Source organism: Aythya ferina (genome assembly GCF_964211825.1).
Source record: "Aythya ferina genome assembly, chromosome: 1".
Classification (NCBI taxonomy): Eukaryota; Metazoa; Chordata; class Aves; order Anseriformes; family Anatidae; genus Aythya; species Aythya ferina.
In genome coordinates this window covers 110,799,141-110,816,426 of record NC_140296.1, presented here as the reverse complement: position 1 = coordinate 110,816,426, position 17,286 = coordinate 110,799,141, and the positions used below count along the sequence as shown (strand labels likewise).

The window sequence follows — 17,286 nt, the reverse complement described above, 5'->3', positions numbered from 1 at the left end:
GATCAGCAGGTAAGAAACAGAATTATGGATAAATAGAAAGGCATCTTTGCAACAGGATTCCTGAAAGAAACTTAAAGCACATTTCTCATTCAGTAGACCATATTAACTAATAATATAGAAATGAGTGATTCATCAAATGTCTGAGTCATTTCTACCTTTATTCACTGTATACTCCTCCCCTTGGGCTATATCCAAGCAGTATAAAGCTACAACTTCACACTGGTATGGTCAGGCACAAATTACTAAGTCACATGGTATTTTTCAAATAAAACTGAATCATCAGAAGGACAAAGAGAACAAACAGCGAAGGAGCTTACTGCAAAAAGCATGGTGGCTTCCTAACAGCCCTTGTGCCTTAAAGAAAAGGAGAAGGGGAAAAAAGAAACAAGCTATATCTCTCCACCATCATTCAACAGGTTTTTGTGCATATATATATATTTTTTTAAAGTCTTCTACAATATTTACTGTTTTAGTAATTTAGCTATTCATGTCTTCATTTTCCAAAACTTTGTGCCATGTCATACAGCGTCAAACACTGTCATTTTACAGAGATTGCCATATGCTACTTCATTTCTATACAGCCAAATCTAATTTCTGGGAAGGGGAAAAAAAAAAAAAAAAAAAAAAGGATGATGAGCAAAAGGTTTGTTGTCACAATGCCATAATTTATAGGAAAGATCATGTCTCACACTGATCATGTTAAATGGCTGAAGCAGGGATATCAGTCGGAAATTTAGCAAAAGTAATAGTGTGTGTAACTTCCTAGGTACCTTTGTTAGTATGTCCTTTTGAGCCACGGTCTTTTTAGGGGTGTCTCACTGCAAGCAGCACTAAAACAACAGGAGCTACTCTGAGGTCTCGTTCACAATTTTTATTTGAGTGTTTCTGCCATGACTACCATTAATGCAATCACACCTGCGCCTGCATAAACCACGCCAAATTGTCAGCATCTGTTGGTCTCTAAGCCACTCTTGCCTAAGTGCAGTTTCATCACCAGCTTCGGACATCTCTATACAGCCCACTCCTAGAATAAGAGGTGCTGCACAGCACCCGTGGCCATACAGCCCATCGCTTCCCTTGGGTCAGCACCGCTGGAGATCACCTTGAGCTCATCAGCCGAAGTTTCGCAGTGGTTTATGTCAACCTAAAGGTGAAGCTATACAACTAAGCTAACCAAAATGCTCGCTGCTGTTTCTGAAAAGAGGAAACTTCGATCCTCTTCCTTCTTTCCCCTTCTTCCTCCACTTTCACCCACATGGCTCACCCACCCTCCCTCCTGCACTGGTCCTAATGCAGCTTCAGGTGTTTGTTGAGCTTATTTCAACTCACAAAAGCAGAGATCTAAAATTATCTCGGGCTAGTTTTCCACCAGGTTAGCAAGTTAAATTTGAGCATCCTGGAAATCAGTAGGTGCCAGGACCGGCGCCAAATAAGTGGTACGATCATGTTGCTGAGAGCACGACTCTCCGTTTCTGCCAACGGGAAAGCCATCAGATAGAATGAAATTACGAGAAGACTCGAGTCAACACATGTGCTTCTTGTCCCCTTCCTTCATTGGCCCTGCTATTTGTCTAATCGCATTGTAAGCCAGTTCAGAGAGCTAAACCAACAAAAAACCTATTCATTATTTTTGGCAAGGCTTGTTTTCTGCCAATTTAATTCCCCGAACTCGCTCAGCAAAGGAATCAGGCAAGCATCTGCACCAGCGCAGAGAAGGGGGCAGGAACACACAGGGAGAGGAGGCCAGACTCAGGCTGATTTAAATTGTCACCGAACCGCATACCCTACAGCAGATCCACATCACGGTGTAGTTAGAACTGACAGTAATCTGTGCCTTTACAACAGGAGGCCTCCACCGCCAATGAGGGGACACAAACGCGTCAGCACCGAAACATCCTGAGCAAAGTTTAACCTGGGCACGAGCTCACACAATCACACGCACAAACAGGAGAATCCCAGCCCTCTTATCCTCGGAAGCGCTATAAAACATTAGCTAATTATTCCCCTGGTAACACCCCTGTGAAAACGTTCGCTATCATTCCCATTACACGGATTTAGCCCAGGACTGCAAAGCAAGCAAAGCTGGTGGCAAACTCGGGATTGGAACCCACTAAAACCTCTATACCGAACCACCACCTCATCACTCAGCTGCGCTGTTTATTAACCCTAAACTGATTCAATTAGCCAGTAGCAGTCTAATAAAAAACCCTTTTGCAAAGACTTTGCAATGCACCAGAGAGGTCAGTTTCTGACACAGTTATGTTAACAACAACAGCAGGTATTTGCTAGGCAGTTGTGGAATAAGAAGCTAGAGAAAGGAATAACACTGAAATTGTAAGGAATTATTTCTACTTCTGGGGATAAAAATAAGCACGCGTGAAGCAACGCAAGGGTCAATTCATAAAACTCATGAAATTTAACGCAAAGAACCACAGAAAAGAAAACGTAGTTATGTGCATATTTTTTTCCTCAGTTAACAATTGTCAAACAATTTCAATCAAAAAAGAGCAATTGCTCAATATACACTAACCAAGACCAGTATCTTCCCTTAATTTTATCAACCCTCCCACACTCAGTCCAGCGAAACCCACGCTTAACTCGCCTGTATTGCAATGCAGCACAAAAGGAAAAGGGGTGGGAAAATTTGTCAACAGAGAAGCAAATCTCTGCAGCAGCAGCCAGCCAGCACTGTAAGTCTATCCAGCAACATGAGCTGGTCTCTCATTCACGTACTAGCTTAAGCACCCAAACCACGCATATCACATTTGAAGTCATGCTTAATTTTATTCAACCCCTTCTTTTGACAACAACTTTGTCACAGAGATTGAAAATGTGTCATGAAGCAGTCATTCGCCAGAACTGCCACTGATTCTCTCAAGATAAAAATAATAAAGCCATAACTGTAAGTAGCTGCCTAATTGTCAGCTGTATAAAACATCGATATCAAGATTGTCTCATTGGCAACAACACTTTGAGGGGAACTGAGAGTATTGCTGGGGGAAAAAAAACGTACAAAAATAAGCTGACTAGATGTACACATTAAAAACGCTGCAATTTTTTGGAAGTCTCGAACTCCAAAATTTGAGGAAGGCAAATGAATACATTATTTTATAGTACAAACAAGTAACGTGAATTTTCCAGAGAACTGGGAGAGAAAAAAAAAACATGTCTGGAAAAGAAACACTGTGTAAAAGAAAGAGGCTGGATGGCAGATCAATCAACAGCATTCTGGACAGGATGTTCTATGCATCTTTGCATATTTGAACAGAACGAAAACAGCAAAAACGGGCTGCTTTAAATGTGGGATTTACTATTAAACTTTGACAATAATTATTTAAGTGACAGTAGCAGTCAGGATCTTTTTTTCTGGGTATTATTCGGATTGACCACAAGTGGGAACAACAGTTCCTCACACAGCCCAAGAGGCTCCTAACAGAGAATACGCTGGTGCTTCACAGGCCGAATGGACAGACGGAGCTGATGGTTACCTCACTGATCCCGTCAACTGAGGCAGCTCCAGACATCATCACCATTACTCGCTAAGACAAGCATTCAGAAGCTATCCGCGTTCAACATCAGGAAGTCAGTGTAACACTTATTTGCTTGAATTATTACTGCAGGGTAATCTCTGAGAAATTGCTAGTGACAGCAAAACTGAGATTTCCCCTCGAGATGACAGGGTGGGAAGCTCAGGTTCTCTCCTCTTCCCTCTCGGAAGGGAGGAGTTAAGCTCTAGCTCCAGCAGCCGAAGGGGTTACCACACTGACACACATCCACACATCTTCCCAGTTCTGCTCTTCATGTGGCAGCATGGCTACTGACACAGATTAACCTTTTTTTCCAACCAGCTGCTAGACTGGTCGGTCGTGGTCAGTTTTGAGGGGAAAACAAAGAGGCAGAACCACCTGAATAAGTAAGCAGAGGCAATCAGACAGTAAAACTGCTTAATGTGGGGGACAAGCCTTCTTCCTTCTGTCTCTAATAAAATAAAAGCTTAAAAGACAGCCAGAGTACCAGAACATGCTCACCTTGCAATAATTAGGAAGCACTAAACCAGCAGTGCGACCCTCCACCCTCACCACAGCCAGGTAGTCCAGAGGGAAGAAGAGACATGTTTCCTTTATTCTCGTGACAGAGAAGACCCAAGAAGCAGCTTAAAATCCAACACCCATCAGCAGGAAAGTATCATAGAAGTCCTCGTTTAAGGCTGAGGAGCAGTACCCCAACACTGGCCGTAGTACCTTCCAACAAGCAAAGATGAGGCCAGGGTTTGAGAAAAGGGACTTCTCAGTAGCACGCTGCCTATAGGCTTCCCTGCTGAAGACACTGCTATCCGCATCAACTGGGATGTTCCAGTCAAATTTTAAGCTACGACACAGGCACACAAATACATGTTGGAGAGAAAAGCATTTGTATTTTGGCATGTAAGTAACTAAATTTGGAGCCATAAACCCCAGCTCAGCTGTAAGACTGCGCAAGGCCACTGTCCAGTGTTCTGTTCTATAAAAATTACTAAAACGTCAGGGACAAAGAAATTTTGTTTGCAAGATGCAATGTACATTTTTATCATCCTGGATAAAATATCTACAGTCTCAGCAGTGGTTAAATTGCTGCTATAAAGGAAATTGTCCTCAGATAAATGGTTTCCCTATGAGAAGGTTTCAGTGCTACACCTCACCCCAGGTCAATAAATCAAATTAACTGCACCTTGTCCTCTGGCCAATGACATCATCGGCTTGACCACATCTTGTGAAGCGAGTGCAAAAACATATGCTATTTAAGGCATGAAATCATATTACTGCTTTTTGTCCAGCCAGCCTTGTGCTCTTGGTCTGTGAAACAGTCAGTCACCTGAACAGTCTCATTACTGCTTCCGCAATTTTTTTTTTCCTGTAGTATTCAAGGCCTGTCTTCACCAAGGGTGAAGAAAAAAGGATAAATAATCTGAGCTATTATTTTTTGAAACCAAAACGCTTTTCATTAGCTGCAGCTTAGCATTTTGATACAAATTAAATTTAGTACCAGACTGCAAAACACACTGCCTGCATTTGTACGTGAACTCTTCCTGGGCATGCTTCTGAAATGTTTACATGCTAATCTGGCACAGTTACTTTGAAGAACCCTGCTGCTGGGTCTTTTTCTCCATGGGGTGTAAACAATAGTCATGAACGAACCCCCCCCCCTTTTTTTTTTTTTTTTTTTTTTTTTAAATCTGAAACCCATACCTGCATAAATAATTACTGCTTCTTCCTAATAAAGTAGCCCATTTGTTTTCTAAGTAGCCTAATGTCTGGTTTAAATTATCTGAAGTAATTCAGTGTTAAGAGGATTAATTTCAATTTTCACTTGGTGGTCTTAGGGCACAATCACAGCAAACTTATCTTCCTTTCTAGACCCTGTACTGCCTAGTAGCATCTTCTGTCTTGAAAGCCAAATCTAAATGGGGGAAAAAAAAAAAAAAAAAAAAAGAAAAAAAAAGAAACAACCAACCAGAGCAGTCAGAGATACAACCAGCGACAAAAGCATCTGACACACAGCACTGTTAAACTGAATCCACACTAAGCAAAAAGGTGAATAAGATTATCCCCAATGTATTCAGTTCTGTTTGTGCTCAGAGGGAGGAGGAAAAAAGCTGTTTAGATTTTGAGTGTGTCTTCCACAGCTCCCTCAGTGCCAGGAAACGTAAATTAGAAGCAACTCTCCTTTAAGGAAAAGAATCAAGGACAAAGGGACCAAAAATGCCCAAGCCTCTGAAAAGCAGATATGAAAGGCACAGCTTTACAGTCTTGAGTTGCTATAAATTAAAAATAAGCTTCTTATTTAAAAGACATGAGTGTTTGAGAATCTATGAGCAGATCTGATGCTGCTCGAGCCCCAGGAGGGTTTTGTTTTTGCTGGCAGGGGTGGAGAGGAGATGGGGGGGGGGGGGGGGGGGGGGTCATTTTGGTTATTAGTAAATAAATCAAGCAGCAGAGAGTGAGGCCTAGGCGCCTGCCAGAGGAGCCAGGGCCTAGCTCTCCCCCCTCCTCTCCTCGCACAGCCTGGGTTTGATCTCGGGGCCCTGTGGGTTGCCAAGAAAATTTTTAAAAAGCGAGAGAGCGAGAAAGAAGAATCATATTGAACCACAAAAGCACATGGGGCGAATGTAAAATATAAACACGGCGTTGGGCTCTGAGTGGCTGTTATTAAAGGTCTGAATTACTAAACATGAGAGGCGGGGAAAGCCGGGCGGCCATTTCAATAATATAAACCTCCCCGAATTAGACATTATTCAAATGAGAAGGGGAAGGGGAAGGGGGGGGGAGCCGGGACCCGCACCCCCAGCGCCAGCCCACCGCGGCTGCCGGCACCACGCAGGGTGGGGAAGGGGGAAAATGGGGCAAGAAGGGGGAAAAAGGGGGAAAGCAGGGGGAAGGAAGGGGTGCGGGGGGGTCGGGGAGAAGAGGAGAAATGGGGTAAAGAGCGGCTGGGGAGGGGGGGGGCACGGCGGAACTCCGCGCACCGCCCCCACCCCAAAACGAGCAGCCACCCCGCGCCCAGCCTGCCCTTTGGGGGCGGGGGGGGCGGCTTTAAATAATAATATATATAAAAAAAAATAATAATAAAGGCGAAGCACGCCGTCGCCCTCCCCCCTCCTCGAGGCCATCCGCACCCAACCACCCCCCGCCTGCAGGCCCCGGGGAAATCACCCCGGCCGGCGGGGGGGGGCTGGGGTCGGGGGGGGCTCTCCCGGCCCTGCTCCCTCCGCCAGCCCCCCCGGGGCCCAGCGCCCCCGGCCCCCCCCGCGCTGCTCCTGCCCCGCTCGGGGCTCCGGCGGCCGAGCGGCTTTTGGGGGGGGCGTGCGGGGAAAAGGGGGGGGAACCCAGGCGGGCTGGGGGAACCCAGAGGGGTTTTGGGAACCCAGGCGGGTTAGGGGAGCGGGGACACCCCCCCCCCGGCCTTCCTCCCTCCTCCTCCTCCTCCTCCTCCTCCTCCCGGCTGCCCCCCCCCCCCCTTCCCCGACCCCACCGGCGGCGCCGCCGCCCCCCGTGTCCCCGCTGCCCCGGCCGTGCGAGCCCGGCTGGGTGCGAGGGAGGCAGGAGAAGGGAGGGATGGAGGCAGGCGGGCGGCGTGTGCGTGTGTGCCCGGGTGTGTGTACGCGCGTGTGTGTGTGTGTGTACGCGTGTGTGTGTGTGTGTGTGTGTGTGTGCCTGCCCGCACGGGGAGGCTGCTTTCCTTCTCCCCCCCGCGCCCCCCCTCCCGCTCCCTCCTGCGCCGTTAATTATAATAATCCGGAGTACTAATAAATTATGCTAAGCGGGGCGGGCGGGCGGCGGGGGGGCCGCGTGTGCGAGTATGAATATGAATATGTAAAACGCAGTAATGATTACCTGCCGCTGCCGCCACCGCCGCCGCCGAACTCTCATCTTGACTCGCTGCTCCTCCGTCCGCCATTTTGAATATTTTAACCAAAATCGGCCGCCCGCCGGGCCCTCCCCCGCCCCCCGCCCTCCTCCCCTCCCCTCCCCCCGCCGCGCGCCGCCCCCCCCCTCCGCTCCCTTCCCCTCCTCCCCTCCGCGCCCCCACTGCGCAGCCGCCGAGCCGCGGCGCCGCCGCCTCGCTCTGCGCCTGCGCGAGCCGAGCTCCCCCCGGCCCCCCTCCCTCCCTCCCTCTCTCCCCCTCGCTCCTGTTCCTCTGCGCGTGCGCGCGGCGCTCCGTCTCGCCTCACCCCCCCTCCATGCGCGCCCCCGCGCAGCCGCTCTCCCTTCACCTCCGGCCCCGGCGTCGTTAAGGCGCGAACCGCCTCTCAGCCCCCCCCCCCGCCTTGTGCTGCCGCGAATGGGTTGACCTGGCGGCCCTCCCGGGGGACGGGTTGACCTGCTCGCTCTCCCCTCCCCTGCCCACCCCGGGCTGCCGCCCGTTAACGGCCGGCGGGAGCCGTTCCCTCCCGTTCTGCCGCCCCAGGGGGCGGTTAGCCCGGCGTCGGGACGAAGTGCGGGAGGCTCGGAATAAAAGCTCCGTGGAATAAAGGTTGTAGGCTGAGGAGGCGTTTCCGAAAGACCTGTCTGTGCAGGTGGCGGGGTGGAAATTAGAGAAACCGCCTCCGTGAGACAGGTGCGCCCCGAGCTCCTGGCGAAATTAATCCCCTATGAATAAAAAGGAACTGAATACAAGGAAAATGAAATAACGGCCGTCGGTCCTGCGTGTGAGTGGCAGTCTGTTGCTCCGTCAGAAAAGAGCAATTACACAAGGAAACCCGTCTCCTCTTCAAGGAACCCCTCACAACGCACCTCATGGCGTGTGCACTGCCACGCTCATAGGGCATCTTTCACCAATGAACATTTTGCCCTCTTCCACCTCAAATTTCCCTAAATCCAAAGGAAAAAGGAATCAGGCTTCGTGCCCCCATCATTTACGAAGCATAAATAACAAGAGGCTAGAGAGACCCTCAAAGCAAATCAGGTTTAGATTCAGAATTTCCAAATCCCAACAGCAATAAGCCAAGCAGGCAGAGTGACAGAACTTTGCTGGCTCTTGACAGATTTGGCAGAGGAAAAATAAAACTTGCTAATGTTCCTAGCCTTAACATTGCACCAAATATATGCTATCGCCAAGCTTTGCAACGTGCATTCATAAGAAGAGCAAACAGAAGGTGCGATCTTGTTCATTGAGGACTGGGTCTTAACGTTTTCCGAGGGTCATTAACTTCACCGGGTCAGAGTCCAAGCTGAATTTTCTTCTGAGGCTCAAAACGTCATGGAATAAGATAAACCAGCAAGAATTCATTCTTGCAGGCTGTTGCTGAAGAAATTATGAGCTGTATCAGAAGCAGTTGCTGGAATTTTTCATTGCAGGGAAGAGCCAAAAAGGAAAGGCTGAGGGAGGGACACAGCAGGGTTTCTCTGGGAGAGCCAAATCAAAGAAGTAATCTTGGCATTTTCATTTCAAATGAAGCTCCTCTGGCAATACTTTTTCTGGTTTTCATTTTGTTTTATTTTTTGTTTGTTTGTTTGTTTGTTTCTATTATAAAATAACACCTCCATACTGCTGAAAGCAGGAATGGAAATGGACTGTGCTATGAAACAGCAAAACCCATGCCCTAACGCTGTAATTCTACACTTGCACATTCATTAGATGATATTCCCTACCGGTAATTAAGCACTTTGTCATGCAGAAGATCTATGCTTAACTCACAGGAGTGAAAATGTAAACAAAGGCATATTGTCATGCCCCTCTTCTGCTCAGCCATGATCCTCCTGGGCCAGTTAATCCAGTTTTATGGCCAGGTTATACCAGCGCTGCAGCACACAGTGGCTGCACCGTGACAGATAAAGGTGCAGAGAAAGGGCCGGCTAGATTAAGGCTCTGCACAGCTCTAATCCTGCCTACGCCACATTCTCCCGTATCTTCCCATCTCACCCACAGACTCGTCTCAGTCCCACACGCTGCTTCCAAGTCACCTGCAGGAGCTTCTCTTCAGGGAGCATTTGCTCCCAGTACACCTGGTTTAGTCCTTGCCCTCCCGCAGCTTCTGCATGCTGAGCTAGAACCCACAGCCACTGAAAAAAATGCTGTCTGAAAACAAATAGTTACTGGTTTTTCCAGTAGCTGCTAACCTGCTCTGTGTTTTCTAATTGGCTCTAAGGAGAACTTCCTTCTATTTGGCCACAGGTCTGCTCACCCTCCCCGTGTGAAAGTTGCTCCGGGTCTCTGTCTGCATCCTCTCCAGTTTGGTTCAAATGCATCTCTCTACCTGATGCCTTCCCCAACATGTCATACGTCCCTGTGGCTGTATATTGAAGAAAGCTGACAAGTCATCTATGATGAATAATCAGTCAGGTAAATTTTACCTCTATTTGAATTGTGAGTTATCTGCAAAGAGCTTGTGATTTCTACAGACGGTATTTGCCACATAATGCCTGACCGGTGGCTTATTCATGAGCAGATTGCTGGAAACGTTTGAGACAGCTAGACACAAAAATGATATGAAGCTTACTCCTATGAGAAGCTGAGCACCCCAGATTCATTTCACAGAAAGGCTGAAGTGCAAAACTTGGAGTCATCTGGCCACAGACAGTGAGGCTGCAGTTATGCACATGCTAACATGCTTTGCTGAAGCAGGGCCCGAAGCGGTGCGCATCTTGCAGGACACCCCGTTTCTGTTCTCTGACTGGAGTTGTCTGCTCCGTAAAAATGATTTCCTTCAGGGATTTTGCTTTAGAAATACTTCCTGGCAGTGAAAAACAATACAGAGTTCAAAATTAATACACCTGCAAAGGGAAGAAATAGTATTTCGGGATCTTTTAAACCCCAGCAATAAATCAGTGTCTGTTGTTTTGATTTTGATTCAGATATCTCCTAATTCATAGCCCTCCTTGGCCTCCTCTACTTGTGCCTATAACCCCAGATTTTCCACGATGGCTATATTGCCTCCCCAATTTCAAATCTCCTGCCAGAATTAATTCAGTACTGTTTCAGAGACAAAAATATATGTTTTTGTATTAAGGTGTGGATGCAGGGGACAAAAGAAAGACAGTTTAAGGTGGGAAGACAGGGACAAAAGAATTCTATTATTTAAGCAGAAAGCAGACCGGGAAGGAAAGGAGCCTTTTCACCACACAGCTCTAATGCACAGAGAAATTAAGAACAAACTTATCTGCTCTGCTCCAGCTCCACTACGCCACTCCAATCTGAATCCCTGACGCTGCGTTTCTCACACAATGTCCCTTCTCTCCATCATTTTTTCTTCACGTCAGATTTCGCTCTTTCTCAGGGTGCTTCAGTTTCTAGAATGATGTTGGCTGCAGCTTTCTCTTATGCTCTCCATGTTCCTTCTCTACACTGCAGCAGAGTCCTATGCCTTAAAACAGCCTATCTTTGCCCCACGTGTGTTCAAGCACACCTACCCCAAACCTCCCCATTCCTCTTGCTTCTAGACGGCTCTGATTGTATCACCTTCAGTTAAACCTGTCTGCATGCCTCTGTTTACTGCTTTTCATGTGTAATACACATCCTTACAGAGAGCTGACATCCTCTCTGCTGCAGTCTCTGTTGCAGTTACAGAGGACACAGTCTCACTTTTAACACAATGCAGAGACAAACAAAAAAAGGAAGCCTGTGTCTCCAAAAGCTTGCAATTTGGAGAGATGGCAAGCAGAGAATGAGGGAAAAATAGGAGCAGTAGCTCCTTAGTTGAAGTGGAGAATGTGGAGATCACATCACGCTCAGTTCCTCCGCAGTCACAGCACAGACACTGGTGGGACTGGGACCTCGGCCAAGGTGCACTGAGGCTGTGCAGTCCAGTCCTTCCACCACAGAGCTGTTGGCCTTTCTCCCATGTGTTGCTCCCTATCCCCATCCTGTTTCTCAGCACAGAGGTGACAGTCCCATCAGTCGCTGCCCGCTCCTGTGTGATGAGCATCAAGAGCAGCAAAGGGGTGTGGACTGTCCGTTGCACGTGCAGGCTCTCATTTTCCCCTGCACACTCCTCAGGCTTCCTCGGAGCAAACTGCTTTCTAGCTCTGTTTCTGTCCCTCTTTTGTTGCCTCTGGATTGGAGAAAGGATGACTCTGAATCTCTCATTGCTGAGAGCTGTGGCTGGTCCTGTGAACCTCCCAGCTAATGAAACCAGCAGAGAAGTTGTGCTATCTCATAAACCTCTACCCCTCCCAGGTGCTAGCTAACTGCTTTTCTGGAGATAAGAACTGGGGCACAGACAAAAAGAAACATGGTTTTCATTTTCATATAAAAAAAAAAAAGAAAAAACATAACTCAGAACCTTCACACATCCTCAGGAAAGGGAGAGGTAATCACTAGGAGGACACTTATCTTTTCATGTGGGTTTTTCAATCCGTTTCTCCCCCTCTGCTGCTTTGGCTGCATTTACTTTCTCTAGCTTGATTTTTTTTATACATTTCAGTGTCTGTCATCAATGCAGCCTCTGAGCGCCTTCCAGTTTCCATCATTTATATCTTACAAATCACTGACTCAGAAGGTTCAGGAAGTTGTCGCCGTGCCTTTTTATCAATGCTAAACCAGGGCAGGGGATCCAGGAGTGTGTCCTCAGCCACCTGTGTGGCAGGGCAGTGCAAGAGGAGCCCCCATCTCTCCCTGCTCTGCAGTGATGAAAGGACCCTGTTCAGCTCGCTGAGATCCACAACCTGTCCCTCCGCCCACAGAGGGACAGGGTTGGGGTCTTGCAGCTTGATTCGGAGCTCCTGGGGAGTGGGATTTCCATTTGCCTGATCCAAGCTGCCGCTCAAAACTGCCACGCTTTTTGTCGCTTTTCTCTGCCTCCCATCTCACTGCGAAGGAACACTTGAAAATTTTTCAAGTTTTTAATTAATCCTTGGGAAGTGCTCAGAGATCACGGCGATATATTAGTGGGGCTGCAGCCTGGCAGACCCCATATAGAAGTGATACCATGCCAGAAGGAGGTATGGTTCTCTCCCTGATAGAATAATAGGGCCAAAATCTGAAATGTTTTATGAACAGATAGGCCAAACCTTTACTGTGTTAAGTGAGATGGAGGGAAGTTTAGAAACTTTGTGTATGTAAATGGTGACCCAGGCCTGGAGGATGCCTCTGAAAAGATCAGGTGAGGAACTCATGGTATGCATATGCCCTTGGACGTGTAAATGACTTAGCTTAGTATGCATGCCTGAGTTGGCCATTGACAACCACACCACCGGAAGACCCCGAAAGACCACCATTAGAAACAAATGTGAATACTCAGGGATATTTACATACTTTAATGAGTTTCAGGAAATAGTGAGAACAAGTGAATTATTTCTTGGAAACCCAATGAATATGTATGGTTTGATTGTATATAATCCCTGTAGCTTGAACAATTCCACCCGCACCCTAGGTATAGTGAAGCCCTGTGCGTCCAGCGGCGCAATTAAAGAATGCCTGCTTTCTCAAACTCCAAAGTGAATTTTTTTTTGACCGACTTTTACAGTAACAGGACAAATTGTGCTTTGCATCTCTGTGAAATAGAGAAACAAGTGCTGGCTGCACTTGTTCCAGCCAGCCCCAGAGCGCACTTTCTGCTGCAGCCCTCGGGAATGCTTTGGTGCTGCTTACACGAGGAACCAAATTGGTTTTGACCTCAGCGAAGAGGGGTCCAAGAGGGATGCATCTGACACCTTTTAGCAACCACAAGGTTTTCTGTCGAATAGACACAGCCCGCGAGACAAACACACAGCTGGAGTTGGGGTGCTTTTGAAAACATTGTCTTTATTCTCTACCTCCCTTTCTTCCAGGGCAGGCGCTTTGCTTATTCCCTCTTCAGAAAGGACTTTTCTGGCACACAGCCTAGCCTGGCTGGAGATTAGGGATTCTCTCTGCCCCTTCATCCTTGAATATTTCCTTTTAATTTCACAGTTTAAATTCCAATTGTGTAATTATATTCTGCCTACCCCAAATTCCTCTGTAATTTCAATTGGACACGGTGTCCTTCACTCTCTAGTCTGAACTCTCGCAGTGCTGTGGGGCACTGTTAAAAGGCTGCCACGCTCCGCTCTGGTCCCATTTCACGTATATGGAGAAAGAGAATGGACCTAGACCCCTTTGAACTAAAACTGCTGCTCCATATAGGCGAGACAGGGCTTGCTATAGAGTGACAAGGCAGTCTTACCCCGTGGCAATACATCGGGCGTTTTTCACAATGCCTCAGTCTGAACAAATTTTTTGAGTAAAAGTCTGTCTGGAGGTATTTCTCCCCCACAACGCATACCCTTTGATCTTAAATAAAGCTGTACGGGGACCCCCCAAAACACTACTTTGCTGAATTTATGTGGCCTGAGAGTACCTGCTTACACCATTTAACACGGCAGAAATGCCATAGTGAATTAATTTAGGTTCAGGGAGCTGTGTAGCAACAAGAGGGTAGGCAGCACAGATGCCTAATTCAGTAAAACACTTTCCAAAAGCGGGCAAATCCCAAGCATTTTAAGACCCAACCCCAATATTTCTTGCAGATTTTGCTCTGTCAGCATTTTCCCTGAATCCCAACCCTGGTGCAAACATCCCGATTTGTTTCATCACGGCATTTTACATCAATTTGAAAATATTTCTGCTCCTCCTCTCTCCTCTGGCTTTCCTTTTCCCTCCTTACTGTGGTGCGTCTGCTTTGTCGGTGTGCCCGCACGCTGCCCTTCAGGTATCAGAGAGATTCACCCTGCATATTTCCACTGCCTCCTGCTGTGGTCTTCTGTGGAAGCTCGTGGGGAAGAGGGAGAAGGGGAGGCAGCGTGTTGCGATGGGTGAATCCTCCTCGATCAGTCTATCTGCCTTTGGAACAAACTTCCTCTCCAAGTACAAGTTCTGTGGCAGGCTCAGCACAAGGAGACGCTCACCTGCTTTAAAACCTTTATAGGCAGCTCAGCAAAATGCAGTGGGTTTACTGGAGAAACGGGAATTATTTCATGCATGTCCTTGCTGGCAGTGCTGTATCTACATGAACCTCTGTCACTTTGACTTTTGATGGGACTTCGGCTTCATATATACTGCAGGTTTGGTCCTGCTCCCCAGGGAAGCCTTTATGCCTACTTCCATGGCAGCAGACCTGAGGCTGCTGTTTGTGTCTCTGGCAAGCAGCACATAGCTGGGGTGAGATCAAGTAGACCATATTTCCATGTTTCCTTGGTTAGCTTATACTGTTAAAAGTGAGTTGTTGTTAGGAGGAAACAGAGCATGTAATAACTAGAGTTGGGTTTTGTTTGGCTTTGAGTCATAAATCTTAAAGGAAAGGAAGGAGCCATCACGTTCATCCCCAAGTTTGTCATACAATCAGCAAGGGGCAAGGCAGTAGTATGGGCAAGAAAATGAAACATGTGAAGGTACAAGTGCCAGCGGGGGGAAGTCACTGTTGCTTATTGTCAGTTTTGGTGTGACACAGAAAGTTCAGCTAATCCTCTTAGTTACAGAGACACACGGGTGGGGGGAGATTGTTATCTCAAGCAATTTGCTGGCTCTACTCCTTTTTTCCTTCGAGTTTCTTTTCGCCTAATTGAGCAGCATTTCTTCCCGGGACTGGTTTGCAATAATCCTGGGGCCTCATCAGGGAAAACGCTAACAAATATAGAAGGGGGAAGCAGCCTGAGCGGGGCAGCTATCGCCACAAGTTTCTCTCTGTGGAAGGGCATCAGATTTGCCTCCAAGTGGCGAGGGTGAAAAATGAGATAAAGATTCGAAGCGGTATGGAGCATGTTGGTCAGAGCCAGCAATCACTAGGAGAGGCGTGTCTCGGTCCAAGCTGCAGGGACAGGTAATGAGCAGCACCCAGGAGCTGCAGGGTCTGAGGTGGAGCAGGGTGAGGGCTTCACCGGCGCCCATCACAAACGCGTGGGCTCCACTTTCATTGCCAAAGGGAAGTGTCTGCGGTAAATCTAATCAAGAGTCAAAAGGTGAAGGAGAACAATAATAACCTGGGAGGTTTGTTTTTATTTATCCAGGAGATAAGGATTCAGCTACAGGCACTGAATGAGAAAAAGCCGCCTTGTTCAGAGCAGACAATTATTCCACCCACGCTCTCTCATCATCAAGGTTTTAGTATTATAATACTCAGGGTATTTAAAAATTTCTCAGCCCGAGGGCCAGCAATGTTTGTGCAGGTGCTCTGCCAGTTGCCACAGGTGTCATTTTACAAAAGACCTGAATAATTACATGGTATAGTCCTGAAGTTGGCAGCAGCTGGGAGCCATTCTTCATCAGCCTCCCAGCACTGTGATGCTGTGATGCAGGGTTGGTGTTACCAGCAGGAGGACACGTATGAAAATCACAGCCTTAGCTCCTGAAGGGCTTCATTCATTTCCTGAAGGCTTGAGACTGTTTCCAGCACTGTGACCTTATGTCCCAGGAAAGTGAGGGCTCTGGTTCCCAAGCCCTAGTGACTCACCCCGGAGAAGTTGAAGAAACTGCTGTCTTCAACCCGCCTTGCTGAGGTGCCGCAGGGAGTTAACACAAAGAAGAGGTGGCTGGACAAATGGTGTGTCCACTGCTAACCATTTCAGCTCATAGCCTGATGCACCAATGTAAACCACCACTAGTACCACTTTACTCCGATATCCTGGACCGAGAAATGCAGAAAGGAGTGATTTAATCCAGGATCATATCAACATATATCACTGTGGAGAATAAGGAGTTTATTGCCCCCAGCTGGGGAGATGGGTTACCTTGCCAGCTAGGGCAGCTAAATCCAACAGAATCTGTTAGTCAGAGCTGTCAGACAGGAGAGAAAGGGACAGAACAGACAGCACTCACCAAGTAGCTGTAAAACAAGTAGTGTAGTGCTTTTAAGAGAAAAGATGTTCTTCTGATATCCTGCTAGCACAGGACAAGGAAATGGCAAGTTTGCTGTGTACATCACACCTTTCTGGTTGAATGTGAGTTCTTTGGCTAATGTGGGGCCTGGGACCGCCTGTGGGCTCGCAGGTCCACAGGGTACCTGTCTGTGTCTGGATTTGGCCCGACCATGGTCCTGTGGCACACACTTGGTGCTTGTGTGCTGGTTTCCAAACAAAGGAAATGTCGGGGTGGGTCAAACAAGTCACAGTGCATTATGCCAGGCTTTTGGTTCAGATGCTTGGAGGGTGAGGGCCATGTGCTGTGTTTTGTGCCTTCAGGTCACTTTGGACAGAGCTTCTGAGACTCTGCTGGATGCCTGCATAAGGGTAATAACTGCATTTCCTTACTTCACGTAGATATTGTGAGAATAAAAGCATTTAGCAGTGTAATTACCAGATGCTACAGAGGTGAGGCACCTTCAATAGCTTTCTTTCAGTTCTTTTGTTTCTTTAAAGATACGGGTAAAAAGACATGGGCATTTGATCAAAGCCAGAATTTGCTTTCCCAGACTGTTCTAGTTTATGGTTACGTTGTGCAGGGGAGCAGGGGCAGAAAGACAGCAACTTGCATCCATGCTTCATGTGTCCAGCATGCGTGATGACCTCCCTGGGAGCCTGCAGTGCTTCACACGGCACAAGGGGCAAGGAAAGGACAGAAATTACTGCGTTCAAGGATTCATCCCTTCCTCATGCAGGTCTGCACAGCTAGCTAGCTGCATGCGGGAGTACACCGTGCTCTTTAACCCTATCAGCGAGCATTTGGGTTTGTAACGCTGAAAACGCTTGGGAAAGTCACGTGCGTTTTAGCCACATGGATACGCTTCCTGCATCCTACTCTGTAGCATCAGACTGCAACTCTGACAATGATGGAGCATTTGCAGTTGCGGAAAGTGTAAAGCAATTATAAGCGTATTAATTATACGCATAATGACTTTTAAAATTGTGTTTAATAAATACT

General features: G+C 47.5%; 1 protein-coding gene and 1 long non-coding RNA gene across 10 annotated transcripts in view; one reads left to right on the top strand and one right to left on the bottom strand.

Moving 5' to 3' along the window:
* Positions 1–7,476, bottom strand: part of POU2F1 (POU class 2 homeobox 1) — a 117,316-nt gene extending 109,840 nt beyond the window's left edge. For 8 of the 9 annotated variants that reach the window (XM_084510411.1, XM_084510413.1, XM_084510418.1 and 5 more), the window contains exon 1: positions 7,371–7,476. In XM_084510411.1, the coding sequence (XP_084366537.1) occupies positions 7,371–7,434 (64 nt within the window). In that variant the 5' untranslated portion in view covers positions 7,435–7,476. Of the gene's footprint in view, positions 1–4,028; positions 4,052–7,370 lie in introns of those variants that run through there. The other variant, XM_084510415.1, reaches the window with a different exon arrangement.
* Positions 7,477–7,787: 311 nt separating this feature from the next.
* The window catches only part of LOC311432139, a 30,005-nt gene continuing 20,506 nt past the window's right edge, over positions 7,788–17,286 (top strand). The window contains exons 1-2 of the long non-coding RNA XR_014689840.1: positions 7,788–8,904; positions 9,652–9,819. This is a non-coding gene — a long non-coding RNA (uncharacterized lncRNA). The remainder of the gene's footprint in view (positions 8,905–9,651; positions 9,820–17,286) is intronic.